This window comes from Athene noctua, chromosome 3 (assembly GCF_965140245.1).
Source record: "Athene noctua chromosome 3, bAthNoc1.hap1.1, whole genome shotgun sequence".
In the NCBI taxonomy this organism is placed as follows: domain Eukaryota; kingdom Metazoa; phylum Chordata; class Aves; order Strigiformes; family Strigidae; genus Athene; species Athene noctua.
This window is the reverse complement of record NC_134039.1, coordinates 73,577,011-73,600,483: the sequence shown is the minus strand read 5'-3', so window position 1 is coordinate 73,600,483 and position 23,473 is coordinate 73,577,011. Positions and strand designations below refer to the sequence as shown.

The 23,473-nt window shown below is 36.0% G+C and overlaps 1 protein-coding gene across 3 annotated transcripts in view; it reads left to right on the top strand.

Moving 5' to 3' along the window:
* KMT2E (lysine methyltransferase 2E (inactive)) overlaps nucleotides 1-23,473 on the top strand; it is a 61,458-nt gene that overhangs the window by 28,630 nt on the left and 9,355 nt on the right. For all 3 annotated transcript variants that reach the window (XM_074903360.1, XM_074903361.1, XM_074903359.1), the window contains 16 exons: nucleotides 103-183; nucleotides 1,215-1,273; nucleotides 5,262-5,434; nucleotides 6,435-6,473; nucleotides 8,071-8,283; nucleotides 9,676-9,806; nucleotides 10,890-11,007; nucleotides 11,172-11,281; nucleotides 12,848-13,109; nucleotides 15,184-15,282; nucleotides 17,144-17,308; nucleotides 18,251-18,559; nucleotides 20,397-20,651; nucleotides 20,826-20,970; nucleotides 21,691-21,944; nucleotides 22,089-22,145. In XM_074903360.1, the coding sequence (XP_074759461.1) occupies nucleotides 103-183; nucleotides 1,215-1,273; nucleotides 5,262-5,434; nucleotides 6,435-6,473; nucleotides 8,071-8,283; nucleotides 9,676-9,806; nucleotides 10,890-11,007; nucleotides 11,172-11,281; nucleotides 12,848-13,109; nucleotides 15,184-15,282; nucleotides 17,144-17,308; nucleotides 18,251-18,559; nucleotides 20,397-20,651; nucleotides 20,826-20,970; nucleotides 21,691-21,944; nucleotides 22,089-22,145 (2,470 nt within the window). The remainder of the gene's footprint in view (nucleotides 1-102; nucleotides 184-1,214; nucleotides 1,274-5,261; nucleotides 5,435-6,434; nucleotides 6,474-8,070; nucleotides 8,284-9,675; nucleotides 9,807-10,889; nucleotides 11,008-11,171; nucleotides 11,282-12,847; nucleotides 13,110-15,183; nucleotides 15,283-17,143; nucleotides 17,309-18,250; nucleotides 18,560-20,396; nucleotides 20,652-20,825; nucleotides 20,971-21,690; nucleotides 21,945-22,088; nucleotides 22,146-23,473) is intronic.

Here is a 23,473-nt window from a genome sequence, read left to right as displayed (position 1 = left end):
ATGATGAAAAAAAGAATGGCTTGCTCTCCCTGTATATGTTATGCACACAATTTTAAAAATGGTACTTAAAAGATGTTTTTTGTTCTTTTTTTCCTTTTGAAGTGTCTGGCAGCACATTGACTGCATGGGGATTGACAGGCAGCATATTCCTGACATATATCTGTGTGAACGTTGTCAACCAAGGTGGGTAGTTTGGTCTGAACTCAGAATAACTAGAGTGATTAGAGAACATAAAAAGATGTGGTAGTGGAACAACTAACAGATAAAACACAGACCATGTAGCATAATCCTGACAATTCTAGTTAAAGGAGCTACATTTCTGATGTAGATGATCTTACCAGTCTCCATTCCCTTATTCACAGTAGTCATTGTTTCACTTCACTAGGCAGCAGGGATAAACCCTTGAAACACCAAAACAATAATGATTCCTGGATCCTTTCTTAGGCTGACCAATACATAGACAGTCCATTCTGTATTTCCTTTCATCACTGTTGTACACTGAGAACCCTTAACAGCAGTGGTTTTGGGTCAGCTGCCCCACCAGTATTTCTCAGTGTCTCTATTTTTTACGGCCCTATCCCAGTATGTTGCAGTGCTCATTTGGAGGATGTCTTGCTCTGGAATGAGTACTTTTTGTGCCCCCCTCGAACTTGAAGTCGTATGACGTGACAAGGAGGGCATTATGTTCTGACTGTGTAGTAGGTAGATTATACCTGACTCTTATCATAGTTGTCCTGGGATGTAGAGTAAAATGCTACCTGTTACTAAAGTTGCAGATTGTTAATCAAACTGAATAAAAGACAAACGTGTTCAGAACATTTTAATTACGATTCTTTTATTTCTGATAAATAGTTTGGACCTTGTTGTCCTAGAGGATTTGTTTTGTACTGTGTTGTGATAATTGTTTTGAAGAATATACAGGAAAATGGTTTAATGCCTGCTTATCTGTAATCTATGGCCCAACTGTCAGTCTTTCTTCTGAGCTATCATTTTATGTTTTCAAGTGATTTGGATACTTACAAGTGCTTTGCATTACAATGAAATGGAACAGTGCACAACTGATGCTTTTCTAAGTATCTAAACATTCAGTTAGTCTGCTGTTCGTTCTGTAGTAGTAGGTGGAAGGTGCTAACTGTGAAAAGCTCTGTTTTAATACTTAAATATATTGATGCTTAAGTCTGAAGAATGGAATAAAATGTATTTTTTAATTTCAGGAGTTTAGATAAAGAAAGGGCAGTGCTGTTGCAACGAAGGAAAAGGGAAAATATGTCAGGTGAGTAAAGCTTAAAGGTTTTTTTTCCTTGTAAGATAAGTATGTATCAATTGTACGGACTTGAGAGTGTATACACAGTTTCTGCAATTTTGAGAGGCTTCATTGTATAAGGTTTGGTAAATCAGTGCCTTTTACTTTATTGTTACTAAGGTAACGTATCAGAATTGTTGCAGTGCCATGTGTTTTATTAAAGGTTGCCACCAGTGCCTTTTTTTATTATCGTTGTGGAATAATTCAGTCTGAACATTGTTGAAGTCTCATAATAATGAACGTAGCTTTTGTAATAACTAAACTACTTTGAGTAAGCTACTGAAGATAAGATAGAAAAGCTTCAGGTTTCTTCTTATGTGATGAGAGGATTACTAAGTCTAGTTTTGGAAAAAAAAATATTTCACAGCTCTGTCATTTTTTTCCATTATATTAAAGAGTACTCATGTCCTCATACTGATCTCTTAAAACTATTCCATCGCAGGTGATACTGCTGTCTCTAAGAATTACATAATTGAGATTTAAAACAATCTATTTTGTGAAACCAGCTCTCCTATTGCTTACAGAATTTGTAAACTCAACCAGCATAACTTGTCAGGAGTTCTGTTTGGGAGAAAGTCATCCTCTTAAACTTAACATGTTTTACTTTCAAATCATGTCTCTGAAGTACTGGGGTACGTGCAAGTGTGTGTGTGTGAAGATTTCTTTTAAAAATACCATATAGATAAGGTTCTGCTGCCTACTTTATACACCTTCAGAAAATTCTGAAGTGTGTGATGTGGCCTGGAAGCCTGTGTGGCTTAATAGTGCTGCTTGGTGTGGTTGACATGTTCTGGTGCCCAGTGCTAAGATGCTGTAAGTCCCTTAAAGTCATTAATGACTTATTTAGAAAACCGCTTTCATTCTTTGTTTTGTCTGCTTTCATTTTAACAAAACCAAGCTTACTTTGTAAAGTTTTAGTGGACCTGCTAGATAGAATTTTTTTGTTTTGTTTTTAGAATTTAGAATCACCAAAAATGTTATTAAAAGAACAAATATGTTTAATTCATTTGGAGTTAATGAGATCATTAAGTAGTATGGTGATACTTGAGGATGAACGTGATTTTACATACAGGATAGGGGAAATTGATAGTCTCAGCTATTTAAGTAATCACTTAAGATTCGTAGCCGCACTATCTGATCATTTACTATAAACTTGAGAGATAGTTAAAATCTTAATAGGAGCTGAAGGTTTTTACTTTTGAAATTAGTGTTCAGCCCTCCTTAATCCTGATGATGTCTTTTAAGTCTGCTCTATACATTCAATAGGAAAAGAGATATTAATGGTAAATCTTAAGTATAAAAACAGAGTAAAGACAAGGATAAATTCTAATCCTGTTTCAGACTAAGACTCAGTTGAAGTGTAACGTTAATTACTGTGATTTATAATACATAACTTGAAATGAATGTATGCTTACATCTCTAGTTAATTTTCATTTAGCCAATATGTTTGCTTAGCTAAGTGCACTTTTTGTATGTTGACTGATATTACATGGTTCATTCAGACTTAAAGTTAACTACCTCCTGCTATGAGACTTTAGTAAAAATGGCCAATTTTCCTAGATGATTCCAAGTAGGAAAAGCAGAAGTGGCATCAATTTGAATATATGTATTCAATGATTTAAGTGTTCAACAGCAGCAGAATGTTACTTGTAACTTAGTAGTAAGTTACAGGTGTTTGATTAAATGTAAGATTAAATTATTTGGATGTTCTTTGAGTAAATATATATATATGGGGCTTTTTTTCTTTAGGCTTATCTGTAATAGGGCTTTTCATTTATATATGAGAATATAGTATAACAGTTTTTATCATGTAGACTTCTAAAGAGCTGCTGTTTTAGCCATGTTGCATCCAAAGCTAAATAGTAAGGAGCAAGTAGTAGATCAGTTGGTTTGCCTCAAGAAAAGAGCTTTTAAGTGACCATTTCACATGATAGGAAATTTGGTCAGAGTCTTAAACTTCTATGGATAACCCACCTTTTTCCTGGCAACATTTATAGCCTACTGTACTGGGGCCTGTGGCTCTATGTGGTGGTGTTGGTTTTGTTGTTCTGGTATGAAAGTGTAATTCTGATGCAGCTTACTGTGCATTGGATTGCTTGCTGTTGTTCAGTGGAGTGAGCACCTTTGTTAAGCCTCTACTCATCCTGAGTTTTGGGTTTTGTTTTTTGTTGTTGGGGGGTGGAGTGGGGGTGGTGTTTAGTTTTGAGGTTTTTTTTAAAAGATGCAGTATCCAGATGTGTAACTCGCTCAAGAATGTTGCTTCAGACTGTCTGGTCTTAAAATTGATGCTGATGAAATTAGTTGCTGCTTACAGGGAAATGAGTCTGGGCCCATAACTTCTTGTGAAATTTGTAGAATCTGTTTTTGCCTTCCAAAATGCAAAAATGCTATACTAAGGCTCTTCAAAGTGAAAGCAGGTTATGTAGGTTAAGGAGGAGTGTCTCAAAACAACTCTGTGTAATTACATGTTTGGTTGTGGTAATTACTCTTTACAGTAAGTTAGGGCACAGTGTAGACAACAATATTAAAATGTTGCTTCCTTAAGACTATGTTGGGGGGCGGAGGAAGGTGTTTGGCCGTGAAATGATTCTGTAGGCACTAGTGTATGGACTACAATGTCAAGAGGGCCTTGGGTTTTCATTTCTCAATCTTTGCTTATTCTGCTATTCATTCTTCTTTGATTAGACATTTCTTCTTTCTATGTTTTTTTATGCTAGTTCAGAAAATACTCTCAGCAGAGATGTAAACAAATTCAGAAAACATCATGAGTTCCTTATACATAAAGTATAATTATGTGCCTAATAAATTGTTAAAAAGAACAACCAAGATGGTAAAATTGGATGCTTACTATGCACAGAAGAATCCTGTTAAGGAATGTTGTGAGCAAGAAAAATCCAGAGTAACCAGTAGCCACAGTTCTTTATTTAGTAAAGAAGGTTTCAAGAATTAGGACTGTTGAGTGCTCTGATTAAGGCAACATCCTTTGAGCTCAGAAGGAATGTTTTCTCTGCTTACATTAAATATTTGTAAAGCCTGCTTGCTTCTATGCAGTTTCAGAAGAAGTGTTGCTTAGTGTGAAGTATCTTTACTGAAGGCAGAGTATTTGGAGAAGCTGCTAAAATCCAAGAAGTCTGTACTGAGCACATGTGAACAGCAGCCTCCTATCTGTGTGCACCATCTCTCTTTCAGTCCTCCCCGTATTTCACAGCCTTTCATCTTGACAGAACTAGGGTAATCCTGTTTCAGGTCAGGAAATCTATTTGTCTGACATAAATGCTGATGTATGCTAAACATCAGGCTTTGGCTTTCAGGTCTGTGGGTGCACAGCACAAAGAAAAAATACCTGTCAGTTTGTGTATGATTATGTTTTTAATGAGTAAAATAGACTTCACTTTTCCCTGAGTAGCAGAACGTTATTGTTAGGTGATTTTGAGGCGACAAGACTTCTGGCTAAATTGGCATATTTACTCTGAAAAAGGCCCTTGACACTGCAAATTGCAGCTGAAATAGTCGATTATGACTTACACATGACTGATTAATAGGGCTTCACAAGAAATGCTGGGCAGTCATTAATTTTAATCTTCTCTAGAATACAGTCATCTGAGAGAATCCTAAACCATATTATATATAAAAATTACATAGAAGTGAATGAGTTAAACATTTTTTTTAATCTTTTTTTGTTGTGATTCTGATTTTGCTTATAATGAAATATGGTAATAGAATTCTATTCAAACAATGGAATTAACCTGGTATCTTTTTCTTACCTGGCATTACAAACATCTGTTAATTACCAGCTTCTGGTTGGTCATTCATTTTCATGTTGTTGCAACTGTTGGATTTTGCATGTGAGTGCTTGAAGTATTTGTCAGTATGCATTTTTAAAAGCAGGTGTAGAGTAACTAGTGAATGTTCTTTCTACAGTATTTGATTGTTTACAGAATATTCTTGTGTTTTAAAGATGGGGATACCAGTGCAACAGAGAGTGGTGATGAGGTTCCTGTGGAACTGTATACTGCTTTTCAACATACACCAACTACAATTACTTTAACTGCTACAAGAGTTACAAAAGTCAATGACAAGAAAAGGAAAAAAAGTGGAGAAAAAGAACAGAACATAGCAAAATGTAAAAAAGTAAGTAAATGTAATTTCTTTTAATTTATGAAGCTATGTGATATCTCTTACCAAGAGACACTGGTTTTAAAAATCAGACTATTGTGTTACTAATAATATTTTACTACCTGGGTTTAGCTTGAAATGTAATGCTCTGCAGTAAATGATACAGTCTTCCCTGCTTCTTTACCTCCACCCCCCCATCCCCACCCCAAGTTAATATGTACTAGCTCTGAAAGCTCAATGTTAATAATTGAGGCAGAATTTATAAGGAGAAATTGCATTTACTGGACCACTGGGGCAGAACAAGCTTTGGATACCCAAAGAAGAATTCTGTGTCTGAAAGTCTTCAGTTGTGGTTGTTTTACATTCAGAAACGTTTGCTGTAGGTTGTCCTGATGTTTGTTTGAGTTGAAATTCTGTGGAAGTGTGCTGTCAGAAAGTTTAGATACTAAACTACTTTGGTAAACAGGATATTGACATGAAACGGTTTACTTACAGGTGTAAACAATATATTTGAAGACAGATATATGTGAAGAAGTAAAGTACATGGCATTTCCTAAACTAAGGTGTTCCTTTCTGCATTTCAGTTTCACTGGCTTGGATGAGTATTTTGTCCTTTTGGATGAGAATTTTGTCCTTTAAAAGCTGAAGTCCGAATTAGTTCTTGATATCTATTTGGAAATCCAGAGTAAAATTTTTCCTTTTGAATGAACAGTTCTGAATATAAATTTACTACCACGTATTCTTCTGTTACCTCCCAGCATTGTGTGAGATAATTTAAAGAATGAGATTTTGTTGTAGAATGACAAACTTCTTTCAAAAGTTAACATTACAGGACATCTCTGACACCTGCTTCCTCCTTCCCTCTTTACGCAAATAGCGTAGTGTTGTCCTTGTCTTGCATGTTTTATTGAGAATGGTCCACATTGAAAAGCTGTGAATTTGTTACCAGATTCTGAATTCCTGAAGAGATTTTGTATTTCCTCCAAAGAATATAAATACTTTAATTTTGTTTCAGGCGTTTCGAGAAGGATCCAGGAAATCTTCACGAGTAAAGGTAATGTGATTTTGTTTGAATTTTGTTTTAAACCTTAATTATACATTAATTAAATAATATGAAGAAGCATCAAGAGTAGAATTGGGGCTATACATTCAGCACTAAAAATACTCTTGATAACTAATGGACTATATTTGCACAATAGTAATCTTAAATTAAGGTATGACCACTACATCTGTTTGTCCTGTGAAGTTAACTGAACTAGTGTAGCGTGAATTTTTGTTCTGAGAATACTTGGTTTTCAAGAGCCAGTGGAGGAATTAGGGGGTTTTTGTGCCCTTTAAGGGAGTAAAGTTGAGTACTCACCTCATTTGAACTTAGTAGCTCCAGCTTTTAGTGGCTCTGAACAGCAAAAGAATGAAATGGTTGTATTGTGTTTGAAAGCTAAACTAGCTGTTCGGTTCTGTCATACCTCCATGTATTCCTGTGGTGGGACTCTAGTGCTGGCATAGCTTAAGGAGTTGTGTTGGGATGTCTGCTTTGTGAGACTTAAGTGTTACAGCAGTCTTTAAACTTTCTGTGAGGTAAAAATAGCTGTGGTGTGAAAACTAGGTGTTTTCCATAGAATATTCATCTTTGGGATATATAAGAACAAGTGGGACACAGTTTACACCTCAGATGTATAAGATGTGACTTTCAAATAGCGAAGACAGAATTGGGGAAGAAAATACCGATTTTGTGTTTTTGAATATGGTGCTTGTAAGGTTCCACTGTGTTCTTTGATGGTTTTCTTAGCATCACACGATTTTAATGCTGTTTGTGTGTATGGTTCTCTTGATGCACAAAAGAAATGTAAACAGGTAATTGAATTGCTGAACTACTTGCTGTTTTATTGATGTTTAATAGTGTCTCTGCTCAGGTGGATAGAAAAGGGAGCGTTGGTTGGCTGCTGCTGTCCATAAGGAGCATTGGTTGGCTGCAGCCTGGCTGCTCTTGTGAGGTCTGGAGGTACAATGGCACTTTCTTTAAAAGTGAAAGGATCTGAAGCGTGGCAGAAGAAAATTGTTCAGTGAGGAGCAGATAAGGGGAGGAAAATGATCTGTGCAAAGCCTGTAACATGAGTCACAACTTTAATGTAGTAGGTGTAGGATTAGTGAAAGTTGAGTAATGTGAAGCGGAAAAAAGATACCGCGTGACCCTTGAAAGGGGAAAATCAAATCTGTGTATTATAGGCTGGAAGCTGGAGTTCTTTATATTTATTTGGGTATGTTCACAAAAGCTGAGTAGGCAGCATCTGACCCTCCCAACTCCTGCACTCTTAAATTGATGATGCAGTGCAGTTTGGGGAGGAAATTATGTCAGTCTCCATTCTCATTTCACTAAGCTAGAATCCCTATTGAAGGGGGAATGTATTCCTGAACTTGGATGTTATTTATGAAATTATAAAATTCCTAAAAGGACAAATGTAATGCTGCTGAATTCAACTCAATACTTTTAGGTAATGCAGAATTTTATACTGGACTTCCTAGAAGAATCCAAATCTTAAATCAATTGCATACGCTTGCCTTTCATTTTGTGTCCTGTTGTAGACTTATTTTTTTAATTTTAATACCTTTCTCTTACCTTGTAATATGTGGTCACTTACTTTAATTTTCAGGGCTCAGCTCCAGAGATTGATCCTACTGACAGTTCGAACTTTGGATGGGAAACTAAAATCAAGGCGTGGATGGATCGTTATGAAGAAGCAAATAATAACCAGTACAGTGAGGGTGTCCAGAGGGAGGCACAAAAAATAGCTCTGAGATTAGGCAATGGAAATGACAAAAAAGAAGTCAGCACCAGCAATCTGATTTTCAAACCTCCAGTAGAGGTAATGAGCTGTGCCATGTTGTGTTATTGCATGCTGCTTTTTGGCTGTGAGAAGGATATCCATTTAGATGCTGCCTTTTTTTTGTTGTTGTTAAAAAGAGGGACTTCACATCCATTTTCTTTATCTACTCTCACCAGATCTAAGCATCAGAATTTTAATAGCTTTTCCAGAATCTGTAATGGAATTCTGATACATCCTGTATCACCCCTGGTTACATTTACACTTGCATATTAGTTCTCTTAAAAATAGCTAAGGTGTTAGTCTGAGCCTGAACATTGACTGTCTTTTGTGTTGAACATAATATAGTAAACTTTGCTGCTGCTTCTCTGCTCTGTGAGGAATATCAGGAATAGTTAGAGTAGATTAAAACATTGAAGTTTGAATCTTTTTTTTCTTCTGTGTATATCAACATGTTAATTGTCCACATCTTAAGGTATGGTAAGTGTTCTGGATGCTTACATACCCAGAACAGAATTTCATTTGCTAGTTTGTGAAAGATGTTTCTCATGGTAGGTGATGTGGTGATACTCTGATACTGATTTTTTTTTTTTTTTTTAACTCATATTTATGATCTTGTGATTTCTAGTTTATGAAGACATTGTGCAATGTATTTTTCTGTCCTTAGCATCAGTTATGTATCAGTTTAAAATCAGAGTCATATAGCAACCTTAGCATTTTGTAGCAGAAATCTCAAGGAGTAGTTACTGTAGCAGATTAATGGAAGCATCTTTGCTTCTTTTCCTCAAAGACCATCATGGCATATGGGACACCCTCCTTAGAGGAATATCCCTGCTTACAGAGCCTTTTGCCTACATAGAGGCTACTTCCTTTTTGATTGGCGATGACAGTTATGAGAGGTGTGAGTTCACTAATTGTCAGGGTATGTATTGGTTTTTAATTAAAAGCCATCCTTCCATCTAAAGATACGAAAATAAATTTAGAAACTCTCTCAGGATTCTTTTTTTATTATTTTGTTGTTTTCCTGTTCTGTTTTCCTTGAATGAATCATGAACGTTGTTTTATGTCTGCATGTTTTGTTTTGTTTGAAGGAATTGAAGCCTTTTGAAAGTCTTATGCAAAACAATGCAGCAATTTGTCCTAGTAGTGGTGAGAGTTAAATGCACTAAGGGATATAGTACTTGAATTGTGTGATCATGAATATGTTGGTCTTCAGCCATGTACTGGAGAACTAGATCTAAAGCATTCCTTGAATCTAAATTCATAACTAGTTTTATTAGTAGGGGACAGATGGATCAAATCAGTCTGGAGGTTTAATTACAAAACAGAGGGGTTTTTAGTGCATACAGAGTTGTTCAGTAGTTGTGAAAGTATAATCTGCTGTTAATGAAAAAACAGTAGAAAATTGTTACTTCATAAATTATGTCTTTATAGAGTTACGTGCAAAAAAACAAGAAAATTTTAAAAGCTGCCAAAGACTTGCCTCCTGATGCACTTATTATTGAATACAGAGGAAAGTTCATGCTGAGAGAACAATTTGAAGCTAATGGATATTTCTTTAAAAGGTTTGTTTATTCCAAATGTTTTAATAAGGTAACTGTTAAAATGCTGTTTTGCCAAACTCTTGTCTCAAGTACAAGTGGGTCTTAGTTACCAGCTGTGTCTTGCATTTTACCATTGTCTGATTAAAAATAATTGCAGCTGGAATCTGGTCTCCCCTTTCTCTTCTGGATGTCCTTACAGATCTGTTCCATAGTTAGTTTCCTCTTTCTTTGTTCTTCCATGGTTACAGGATTCCTGCACTCTGAGCTGAGTAGTAGTGCACCATAAACCAGAGATTTTCAGCTTCTCCCATCTTAAAATAATTCAGAAGGTAATGGTTTTGTGAGAGAAATAGATTTTAAGTCCATCAGCCCAAGAACAGGATTGGACACAGGTCAATTTGGGCCCATTTTACTGCCAGAGTTCTCTACTCGGTTAAGTTTCTGAGCAATGCATGACTCCTTCCTTCTTCCTGTAGATCACTTTCAGTGCTGCTGTTAACTGCACAGACATACATAGTGGTGAAATTGCAAGAGGCCTGTTGGGAGGACAAACACAGATCTTTTTCTCAGTAAAGATGGAAGGGTTCCCTGGCACTTGCAATGACAGAACTTAAAGCACTTCTTGACAAAGTATTTAGATACCCACTTTCTTCAGGAGGGTTGGGTGCTAGTGATACTGCAGGTGTTAGGCAGGGATGTGGAGGTGTTATTCTATTTTTTCAGATGATTCTATGAGGCACCAAAATTTCTACTTGAGTTTCATTTTAGGACCTGCCATAAGAAACATTTAAGAAATCTTAAGAATCTTAACCTTGTATCTTCTATGTCTGGAGCTTGCCCTGTTACTGTTCCTCCCTTCAGATCCTATGCAGAAGAATGACATTCAGATCCGAAACTCAGACTTCTGTTACTCTGAGAATACATTTGGAGAATGTACCAGTAAGAATCATGAAGCCTAAATATAAAGGTGTTATTCTCAGATTAACCCACAAATTTTGTATATTGTGCCAAACATCATGTTCCAAAGCCAATTAATATGAAGAATAAGTGATACTTAGCATCTTTAAAAATTATAAAACTCTGGGGGTTTTATATCTTTTTCAGGCCATACCCATTTGTTTTGTTTTATTCCAAATTCCATGGGCTGGAAATGTGTGTTGATGCAAGGACTTTTGGAAATGAAGCTCGATTCATCAGGCGTTCATGTACGCCAAATGCAGAGGTAAGCATGTACATAAAGTAGGTTTTGTTTTTATTTAGCAGTCCCCTTTTCCTTCAGTTTCCCAACTGATAATTTGAGCAATCCCTACAATTTCTACACAGGTACTTTAAAAAAAAAAAAGTAAAAAAAAAAAAGAAGTTATAATAATGTTCTCTTGAATACAGGTGAGACATGTAATTGAAGATGGAACAATTCATCTTTATATTTACTCTATCCATAACATTCCAAAGGGAGCAGAGATTACAATAGCATTTGATTTTGATTATGGGAATTGGTAAGTATTTGAGCATGCTGTTGTAAAGTACATCTAATGCTTATTAAGTGATGTTGCGATTCATAGTGGCTTTGTTTTTACATAATTTATTTTCTTGCATGCTTTAACATAGGGCTCTTTAGGCACTGTATTTACAATGAACAGGAGGTGTGTGTGGGCAAGGTTTCTTCTGTATTTTTACTACTGCATATTTGTTGCTAGTTTCAGCAATGTTGCAGTTACTTACAAATGTTGTGGAAAAGATACAAACTTAAATGAATACAAATAAAGATGTACTATCAAAATTTATTGTCCTGTAGTGTGGGGAGAGTAGAGGGAAGAAAATCTATATTGGGTAATGCCCTGTGTATTTCGGGGTGCCTCTAGTGTAACATCAGGAAGACAGTGCCTGTGGAATTCAGTTACAAATCATGTTTGTTTAGTATGTGATTAAGAATGTTGGAATATACTCAATGCTTAGTGCCTAAGGTTCTATAACCTACTATTCGTTTTCCTGAATATAACTGCCGCTCCACTGATGAACTGGAGAAAGCTCTAATAAACCCTTCCCATTATCTGTAAACATTGTTTTAAAATGGTAAAGGAAACAATCAGATAAGTTCCATTCACATATGTAGGAACTGTTATTCAAACACCTGAAATCTGATGGCAAAATAAGGCATTTGAGTCACACAATGTAGCATAGATTTCTCTTGGCTAGTAGGAAATGTTCTAGGGTATAGGTATCTTGTGCAGGCACACGTAGGCTAACACTAACCTTGGAAACTGAAGCCTTGAAGAGCCTATTTCTGTATGTGCACTTGGTTGGGTCCAGAAGCAGTCCAACTGTTTCATGTTTTGCTGCACCAAGGTAATAAGACTTTTCTGTGGTCTGCTTGTCAGTCAGCTTGGGTGTAGTGCTGTGCAGACATGCCCTCATTTCTTCTGGACCTGAACTAGTTATGTCCATAGAGTACTACCTGTATTAATCAACTTGGGTTCAGACTAGCTCAGTACCTTGTGCTTTTAAGTGTTGTAGACATACTCCTGCATCGCTCACATGAAGACAACCGGAGAAATTGCCTGGTTTTTTTTGTTATCTTATTTATCCTTTTAAAAGTATGTAATAGTTTTATTTAGCACATGCGGCTGACAGCCAGTGTAAGTTGAATGTCTTTGAATAACAGTTCCTACATATCCAAGTGGAACTTAAAATTTTACAAAGTGACTTGAGTTTTTTCGAGTTGTTTGGTAATGTGTCTACTGTCTTTGCATAAAGTAGGAACTCCTTGCCTTCCGTGCATCTGTTAATTTCTTTAATGTGGTTATATTTCTACCCTGGATATACTCAGGTTTTAGATGTCTTCCCTGTTTAAAGCAAATTCTGTTAACCAGTATATGAGACTTTGAATTACAGCAATATTATCTATTGGTGAAAACTTGAGTGAACTGCTTTTAATATGGTTGGCTTACATCATAGCAGACGTTTAGTGTGAAATGTATCAGCTTCTGTGATTTAGTATTCAGAAGTCGTTCACTGCTGTACAGTGTAATCAAATACACCTTCTTGTATTTCATTACTTGTAGTAAATACAAAGTGGATTGTGCTTGCCTCAAAGAAAATCCTGAATGTCCAGTTCTCAGACGTTCTGAGCCTACAGAAAACATCAATACTGGATATGAAACCAGAAGGAAAAAGGGAAAGAAAGAAAAAGATGTTTCAAGAGAAAAGGAGACTCAAAATCAGAACATCACGTTGGACTGTGAAGGAGCAGCCACCAAAATGAAAATTGCAGATAATAAACAGAGGAAGCTCTCTCCTCTTAGGCTGTCCATTTCTAATAATCAGGTATTGACACAAAGATGATCAGAAAGAAAAGCTTTTAAACACAAATACTCTCCTTTTGTAGTTATTAAAGGAAGTGTAACAGGTCTGAAAACGGCTGTGGAGATTTATTAAAAATCATAATGATGGATAAACTGTTCAGAATTTTTATACTATTTTCAATATAGTTTGGTTTGGAAGGGACCTTTAAAGGCCATTTAGTCCAACCCCCCCTGCAGTGAGCTTGGACATCTTCAGTTAGATCTGGTTGCACAGAGCCCCATCCAGTCTGACCTTGAATGATTCCAGGGAGGGGGCATCTACTACCTCTCTGGGCAACCTGTTTCAGTGTTTCATCCCACTCACTGTAAAAAATTTCTTTCATATACCTAGTCTAAATCTACCCTGTTCTAGTTTACTCTTCCTTACTCCTCCTTTAGTAGGGCAGTAGGCCCTACTAAAAAGTTTGTCCTGATAATACTTGATTGTATTTAAATGTGTTGGTTCCCATACCAGTTTTAACTATACATTTTTCCTCTGAATTTCATTGTGGATCTCTGATGTGAAAGCCTCAAGTCATGCTTTCAGGAGCTCCCAGTCCATCCTGAAGTCTCTTTTGGTTAGTTGTGTATGTTACTCAGGAGTATAGTATTTTAACCATAGCAGTAAGAATCCCTGCTCCAATAACAAATGGAGCTTCATAATAAGTATTGGCTGCAGCTCTATGTAGAAGATTAAATAGAATTTGGGGAGTCAGGAGTAGGAAGGTGTGTTTTGAAGCTAAATATTGCATAATAGGTGGGTATTACGGTAAAGCTACCTGGTAATATACCATGGTAGTCAATTTTAAATTAGTCTTTCTTTTAATATGTCAGTTTGAAGGAACTAGTGGGAGAGATCCATGAGATTAATTAACAACTTAATTTTGCAGGGCACCTATTAAAGATAAATACTTAACATGAGAATATAGTTACTAAAGTAACTACCTCTCCTTTCTTTTTGGAGGTGGTAATGGTGATTTTTTTTTTTTTCCTTATGTGATGTTTTCTTATGATAATTCAGGAGCAGAGAGAAAGGAGTTACTCTGTGAGGGAGCCATTTCCAAGTTCTTAATCTTTTAATATCACTTTAGGAGGGAAGAAAATGAGGTGAAAATGAGCACATTGACCCCCAGTTTTCATAAGATGATAAAATTGTTCTGGGGTTTTAGTAGCTAAATACCTTAAAAATGCTTGGAAGTCCAGAAGGCATGGCTCGTAACTCTTACAAATTATGATCTCTAGAGGCATTATTTAAACTTTCTCACCTTAAGTGATTTTTTTATTTTTATGTTTTGTTTAACAAGTGATAACTGGTATGTGGAACCTTCTCCTGAGCTTTTAACATAATATACTGTGCTTACATAGAATAGTCACAGGAGAAGTCATATTGTTTTTCAAAACTGAACTTAAAACAGTAGGAATTATGAGAGGAATGAAGCTGTTAAAATGTGTATCTAAACATAGAAGCCAGTCAATTAATATCTTTATTCCTGGGGTGAAATAGCTAGGGTAAAGAAATAAAATGAGAAAATGTAAATGTACTTCTAAGACAAATGTTAAAAAAACTTTGTCTAGTCCTTTATGTAAAAGTAAATTGCAAATAGGACTAGTGAACACTTAACGATCTTCAAAGTTTTTTTTTCCAAGAACAGGAAACTGTTACTAGTTAGTTAACTCTTGTTTTGTAAGTGACTAGATCAGTGGCCAGTGTTAGTACCTAAAAGTGTTTATTGGTTTGGAGGTTTAATTCTGATACTTTTTCTGGTTGGTGGGGTGGGGGAGTTTTGAGAGAACCCCAAAATTTCAATAAGACCAGTATGCTAGAGAAGAAAGATACAGATGTGTCAAAGCACAGAATGGAAAAAATTAGTTAAAGCGATACAGGTTTATACAGAGGTACAAGTGGATATTAGGGTTTTTTATATTTTTGTTTTGCTTTATTGGCTTGGGTACTTCTAATGTAGTGATCTGAAGTTTCTTAGTTCTGTGTAGCTTAGTTTTTCCCTAGTTTGCAAGAGTAATAGACCTTCTGTAAAGCAGTCATTTCCATCTTTCAGGAGCCAGATTTTATTGATGATATGGAAGAAAAAACACCCATTAGCAATGAAGTAGAAATGGAATCAGAGGAGCAGATTGCAGAAAGGAAAAGGAAGATGGTAAGTTGGGAAGCAAGTAGCTGCCTAAAGTTATCAGTAAGGCTGTGACACCTGTTCTTCCCATGCTAATTGCTGCCTTTTTGTAGGCGTATAGAATTTGAGTATATATGCCGGCAGATTCTTACATGAAGTTCAATTTAAAATGCATGGCTTGTTACATGAGAGCATTTCATCTGGCTTGATCATTGCTTTCTGACAAAAGCCTGCTTTTATCTTCAGATGTGTATAGCTTTTATTGCCTTTAAAAAGGCATTGTAGAAATCATCTAGATTTTCTTTGCTCTTGATTACTGCTTGTTAGTGGTAATGGTCATTTTTATAGATAGTATTTGGGAGTCAGGATTTTTGCCTGACTTATTTTTGTGCTTCCAACTTACAAAGCCTCAGAAATCATGATTTTCAGAGTTGGTAGAACAGTGTTCTATAAACTGGCATTTTAAAATGTGAGGGTTTTTTGTTAGGCACTCAAAATGTGAGATACTTGAAATTACTAGTTAAATCAAAATCTTGGCCAGGTTATATAATGAAATACTAATATTTGGAACTTTAATGTTATTGTTTGTGCTCACAGAACTTCGGATAAGTGGGGTTCAAGGTGACACCAAAACTATCTGCATCTGCCCAGACCTTAAAAAAAAATAAAGGAGGATGTGGTATATACATTGTTTTGGTTAATATTTCCTACAGGTCTGTCAGTAGCAAAATTGATGAGACTTATGTTTATTAGACATCAGAAAGCAAAATCTGCTAAAGTAATATATATATATATATTTTAATACAAAATCTGAAGAATTACAGCGTGGGCTCTGATATTAACGTACAGCAGTGTCTTGGAACACTGTTGAGGAATGATTCTCATCAAACACTCTTGGATGTATTGTTTTTGCTCCAGAGGCTGTGCTGGCTTGCTTTTTTTTTTTTTTTTTTTCCTTGGCACTTTACATTTGTATTCTTAAAGTAAAGCTCTCTGTGAAACTTAGTTGCAGCAGCATTGCTGTGGTAGTTAAAGATGCAGTTACTACTCGAGCTCCATTATGAGAATTATAAACAACTGCAAGTTTGCCTGTATTTTACCAAGCAAACAGAGGCAGGTTTAGTGGCAAAACAAAATTTGGTTCCTCATTCACTTACATGACCAATATATTTGCAGGTATTCTTTCATTGTTGCTGTCAGTGCACTGTTAAGCTGCAGGCATTTATAAAAAAAGAAAAAACAAAAAATTTGTGATAAAAGCCCCCAGTTTTGCCACCTCTGTATTGTCTTAAGCAGACCTCTATACGGATGAAGGGATCTGCCTCCATAGAGCACTGGGACCTGAATTACGGATAAAAAGAGAATTGAGCTTCCCTGTGTGGCCTAATGTTGTCATACTTTGAAATAGTAGTTCTTGGATGTTGATTGTATGTTTTCATGTAGTTTGGGACACTTGGAAACTGGGTCAGAGGGTAATGGAGCTTTGTGTTGTTTCATACATGTATTAGTATTTCATATCTTACTGGTCATTATTGTTTCACTGGTTTTAAAAATTATACATGCAAGTAAGTGTCTCAGAGCTATGTGTTCTTTTTCTGCTCAGAGGCCAGTGATTTACTAGTAAATAATTTTTAGCAAGTTCCTAAGTCCAAAGCAGGACTCTTCTTGTTGTCAGGGTTGGTATGAATACAAACCTTTCTTCAGAAGTCTAATAATTGCAGTTACTGTAACATCTCCCTTTCCTCTGAGCTTCTGCTAAACTTGATCTCTATGTCAACATACGTTGAACACGTTTTGAAATGCTTTAAAAAAAAAAAGTTCTTTATGTATTTGCATAAGAAAAAAATGATGACTGAAACTTGATCATGATTATTATTAAATCCATCAGACAAGAGAAGAACGGAAAATGGAAGCTATCCTGCAAGCTTTTGCCAGACTAGAAAAAAGAGAAAAAAGAAGAGAACAGGCTTTGGAAAGAATCAGTACAGCAAAAACTGAGGTTAAATCAGAATGCAAAGAAGCACAGATTATCAATGATGCTGAATTTATTCAGGTAGTTATCTGGAACTTTATTTTAAAGCTATCTTTCATCATGGCATATTTTATCTGTTTGGATGTTGAGCTGCACTTTAAGATATGTGAAATACTTTTTTGTTTTTCACCACTGAACTCAAATATATTTGACCAAAATTTCTGGAGTTCTTTGACACTTTTTTTTTTTCTAGAAAATATGTATAAAATTTGTTTATGAGGAATTTCAGTTACATTAGTTTATGTAAATGTGCACATGCGCACCAGCTGTATAATTCAGTCTGTCTTTGAAGTTCAGGACAGGAAGTGTTTACTAATGCTGACTTCAGCCACAGGAGGTGGCTTTCCTTAGGCATCCTCTACAACTGGTGGAGAACAACTTGCTTCTTCAGTGGGTTATTCAGGAACAGATTATAATTGAGGTGTTTTTTCTGAGTTCTTGCAAATAATGATTCATAAACAGTTTTTTGCTTTGTTGATGGATGCTAGTATGCTGCTTCCCTTGCAAATAGTTGTATAGTTTCGCAGTTCAGGTTAATTTCTGGATAATTTCTGTCAGCATGCTGTTAAGTACCTTTTGTGACAACACTAAACATTTAGTAAACTATAAATTACTAAAAGGATATTGGACTGAAAATCATCATGATGTAAGCAGCTGATTTCTAGCTTATGGATGAATGAATGTGCTATGGCAGTTCATAGACATGGTGATCTGACCAGTGACTGGTGTGTTTGAATACTCTGCAGATGATACAGCAGGTGCTTGGGAGGAAAACAGAGAAAATCTTGTAGTTTGCCTTGAAGAATGTAGTACTATTGCTGAAATATTTTAGTTCTAACAACAAAAATGAGATACAGGCTTTTTGGACCTGTAAAGGAAGGAGTAACTGACATTTTGTTTAAGAAAGATACATAGCTTTACATGTGTGTGGGATCTGTTTACTAGACTTCTATTTTGTACCAGGAACCAGCAAAAGAAGAAACTACCACCAAACCTACCCCAGCCAAAGTTAATAGAGCTAAACAGAGAAAAAGCTTCTCACGGAGTAGAACTCACATTGGGCAACAACGTAGACGACACAGAACTGTCAGCATGTGTTCAGATATCCAGCCATCTTCTCCTGATGTGGAAGTAACTTCACAACATAATGAAACTGAGAATGCTGCATTGGTAGCTGAGCCTGAAACAGAAACTGTTGTTACAGAAATGGTTACTGAAACAGAAGCTCCAGCACTTAATAAATGTCCTACTAAGTATCCTAAAACAAAGAAGGTATGTCTCTTCAGGGGTGGGGAGAAGAGGATGGACTTTAACAGAGTTTTAAAAAATTACAGACTGCTGCATGAGTATGCAACTAGATATATAGATTTTTTTAAAAAAAAAAAAAAAGCTGACTCACTTCTTTAAAAATCACCATTACACAGCCACTCACTGGTAATAAATCAAGAGAATAAAAAAAAGTGTGTGTAACGTCCATTGGTAGAACTTACTTTGGATTTTAAAACTCTTCCAAAATAGTCTTTCAGAACAATTCTGGAACAAATATTTCTAAAGGAAGTACTTTCTAAACAGGCTGAAATAATATACATAACCAAAACATAATTAAAGCTGTTAATTGGGGAAGGGGAGGGGGAAGTAACAGTTGCCTTTCCTTCCTTTGTTCATCATATGCTTTAGAAGGTATTTTAATGGTAGCAAACAATATCTCAAAGGAAATCATAAACTTTGAGTGCTTCTGAGATGTCTGCTCTGAAGCGAATGGATTCAAACACTCAAAATACATGTGCATTGTTGGAGGGAATATTCTTTAGTGCTTTTTTTTACTGGATTGCATGCAAAACACTTGAAGAAGTGCCACAATACCCAAGACACTAAAAAAAAATCTTAAATCTGCAAGTGTGAATAGAATAGTAAAACTTTCTGCTTTAAAATTCTACAGACCGCATTAAAAAGCGACTTTCTTCCAGCGTTTACAAGTTCTCCTGAAAGTTTTGTTCAGTGGAGGGAGAGGGGGAAGAAGTCTTAGGTTGAAACTTTTTGTCAAATAATAACAGTTTCAAGATGGTTTTATTTTAAACCTTCAAACATACTTTTTTGTTTTCAAAAAGCACCAGAGTCATTCTGTAACACTACTTAGTGCATCACTATTAAATTCTTGTCAGAGAGGAGACTAGAATTTTTCTTCCTTTTTGCGTGTTGCATCGCAAAAATCTTAGAAGTCTGAAATTTAAATGCACTTTCTTGCAGTGCTAAATGCCATAGTATTAAGGATAAATGTGAAATGTGTCATTGCATTGTACACAGTGTACCCTAAGTGAGAGGAAGTCCTGCTTTAAAAATGAATTAATAAATATAAATACATTTGTAAAAGAAAAGCAACCTAAATGTATTATAATTGTGTTAAAGCCTCAGTAGTATTTAGTGTGCTATTTTGCATGTCCTTAATTTTATTGAACCTTTGTAAAATTTAGGAGGTTACTCTATCTGTTAATAGGAACTAAAATCCTCTAGCACATTTTTCAAAACCACTGAACTAGCTAGGAAAGAATACCCTTTTTTGACAAGTGTGCCTTAGTAAATGTGTTGTAATTTAATATAACTCCAGTAGTGAAGAATGTTCAAGGCATCTGCCCTACATGTTGACTGAAGCACAGTTCTGGCAGTACAGAAATCTGACGAGGAGTTCATGCTATTTCCCCTCAGTTTAGGTGTTTAGGCACAAGTTTAAAATGTGTCTTGGAATTCTGTTGCTAAATTCACATCATAAGTAGAGTTGATCTGGGTACTTGTGTAGTACATTCAGTGAGAATTAAATACAATGTTAGTTTACAAAAAAAAAAAAAAAAACAAAAAAAAACAAACCACCAAAAAAAAAAAAAAACCCAACCAAAAGTAAGATCCCCCAAACTTTGGTATGTAGACCAAATCTATACTGATCCTTCTGCTGTCCCCATCATTTCACTAAAACTGCCCTCATTCTTACCCTATGTATTCTTAAACTTGCAGCATGAAAACTAGCTGTTTTTCTGGTTTGTGCAACAGTTGACTAGGTGAATAATTTCTAAAAGCCACTAAAAAACACTTAATTTTTTTCTCTCTCTTTGTTTAGCACTTGGTCAGTGAATGGTTAAGTGAAAAGAGTGATAAAACAGGGAAGCCTACAGATGGTTTATCAGAAAGGCCTCTACGCATAACTACTGACCCTGAAGTTCTGGCTACTCAACTGAATTCTTTACCAGGTCTCACGTACAGTCCACATGTATATTCAACTCCAAAGCACTATATTCGTTTTACTTCACCATTCCTTTCAGAAAAGAGGAGGAAAAAAGAACCTGTGGAAAACATTACTGGCTCTTGTAAGAAGGTAATGCTTCCCTTTATTATGGTTCCCCATCCCATATTAATTAAACATAAGTTTGTATTTGCTAGCACAAATTCAGGCAGAAAAACCTGGTTGGCAAACCAATTGTCATGTGTAATGTGTTTTGAAATGTTCATTAAACTGTTAAGTCACTGATTTGAGCTTGCTTTGTTTCAGCGTTGGTTGAAACAGGCTTTGGAAGAAGAAAATTCAACAGTGCTTGATAGATTTAATTCCCCATCACAAGAGAGATCCAGAAGTCCAGCCATCAATGGTGAAAACAAAAGTCCTTTATTACTGAATGACAGCTGTTCCTTAACAGGTGAAGCTTTTACTAACACAGTACATATAAGAGCTATGTCAAAGTAGTTAAATGTGGAGAACTACGTTCTTCAAAGTGATAATGAAAATTTCAGGGCTATTTGCATTGTTTCCTGATACTTAGTTATTTGAAAGAAATGCTTAGTTGCATAGTGGTTGAGATTTTTTTCCCCCTTTAATGCACAATTGATAATAGAGAAGTAACTGCCATATCTAATAGTGTTTACAGTCAACAAGACTAATGTTTTTGAGTGTTAAGAAGTTACATTTTAAATTAATTTTCCATGCTGTTCTGTATATTCAGAATTCTTTTCCAGTTCAGTGGTCCTGAGTTGCACAAGGTGTGTAACCTTGTAGGCATAATACGAAATGGGAACATGCTAAAACTAAACACATTTCTGTGAGGATATGGAGCATATCAGATGATTCCTGTGTATAGTCCTGAACTTGGAATTCCCACTTTTTAGCTAAACAGTCTTAAAAAATGCATAGAAGTCGACTTTACCCTTTTCTGGAAACACACACAGTTCTTCCCATCATCCTAGCACACAAATTTCAGTTACTGATACATCTGTAGGCCGAGTTCCATCTTTTCAGGAAGCCTGCCCTTAAGAGATTTTTATAATCATACTAATTTTTTTAATGTGGAGTTTATAATTTCATTAGTGCTTACTGTATCAAGATCCCTAGTTCTAGCTTTTTTTCTAATTTTAACACACAGATCTAACCACACCACTAAAAAAACGAAGACTGTATCAGCTGTTGGAGTCTGCGTTCTCAGAAACCTCCACACCTACTCCTTCTCCGTATGCCACACCAACTCATGCTGACATCACTGCCTCCGAGCCATCGTTGTTTGCTACTCCTCCTAGGGTAAAAACAGAAGATGAAGCTTGTCGAAATGGTTACAAACCCATATATTCACCAGTTACTCCTGTAACTCCATGTATACATGGAAATACCATGCACTTTGAGGTGAGATTTATAATGAATTTTGGTGTGCTCAGAGGATGTGTTTGGGCGCTGGTGTAAATCATGTTTGTGCTGCTGTTACAAGAGGGGTGTTTTATATTTCTCCAGGCTAAGAAAGAAACTAACTTGCAACTTTTTCTTACTTAGAATATTTCCTCACCTGACAGTTCCCCAGAAATAAAAAGGCGAGCTTACAGTCAAGAGGTAAGAATGTTTGCCAAAACCTGTAAGTGGTAACTTGATTTCACCTGTATGGCTGCACTGTTCTTTGTAAATGCTTTTCACCAGCCATTGTTTCCTGAAATGTAAAGGGTGATTTCCCTATAGGATTTATTTGCTTATGAATGTATATTTCCACTTCACCTGTTTAGTTTTCTATTTTAAACCGGTTTCTCTGTTTCTGTATCATCTGTATCACTTTAAAATTCTGATGACTCTCATGGAAGGGAGTAACTACTGCAATTTATAGTTACGAACAGAAAAACACCTCTTGTAACTGTAGCCTGAAAAGCACATTTAAATTAACATCTCTCCTTGTTGCCAGCATCTCTCAATTGTTTTTGTTGAGCTTAATTACGCTCAGAGTGAGAGAGCAGAGCAGAAAGGTAATAAATGGGTTTAGGTGGATTAGTTCAGGAGCAGCAGATGCTGTTGGACTGTCGCAGCCCGGGGATGGATGTGTCCCTCTGCGGTGCTGAGGCCAGTGGCCGGGCTGTGGGAGGGCAACCTGGCTCTGAGGCACGAGAGTTTCCGTGGGGACCTTCTGCCCAGCACTGGGATGTGAGGACACGTCCCACAGCAAGGTGGAGCTCGACTTGGGTGTGCTAACTACACAATTTGTGTATAAATTTAATGGTACTTAAAAGCAATAGGTAAAAATTAGTAATACAAAGATTTGGCAGGTTATACTAATGGAGACTTTCACTTCTGGCAAGTTGTGTAAATGAATCATCCACATACTCTCTCCTGGGAGTTAAGCATATACATGTATTTTTTTAAGTCAGAATCTTAACAAATACTGAAATACAATCATAGCTGTCAGCTGAATTTAACAATTATGTCTGAACTACTGTAACTGAGTATTTTAATGTTTATCTGACTTGAAAAGAGGGATTTTACTTAGAACTTTCGCTTTGTAATACGAATAATTTAAAAAGGATTCATGAAAACCTTAAAACATGTTGGTTTAGAAAAGCTACTTCCAGCCATGGATAGGTGCTGGGGTTTTCACAGTTAATACAGTTTTAAGAAGTACCAAAGAGGTTTCTATAACTTAAGAAATTTTTCCCTCTCCAGAGTACTGGTTTTAATATTGTCTCAAAATTGGAAAATGTGTCAGAAGAGGTTTTCTTATTTTTTTCTTCTTGAAATATGCCTTTTGATACCGAGGATCCCGTTTATGTTGAATTGAAGCAAATGCTTTGTAACTTGTGGCCGGGAACTTGCTGCTTTTGAAGCTCTGCCCCTTCCTCTGCCAGTCATAACTAAAACCTGGCATTTAAAGTTGATTTTTACTTTGATTAATGAGCGTT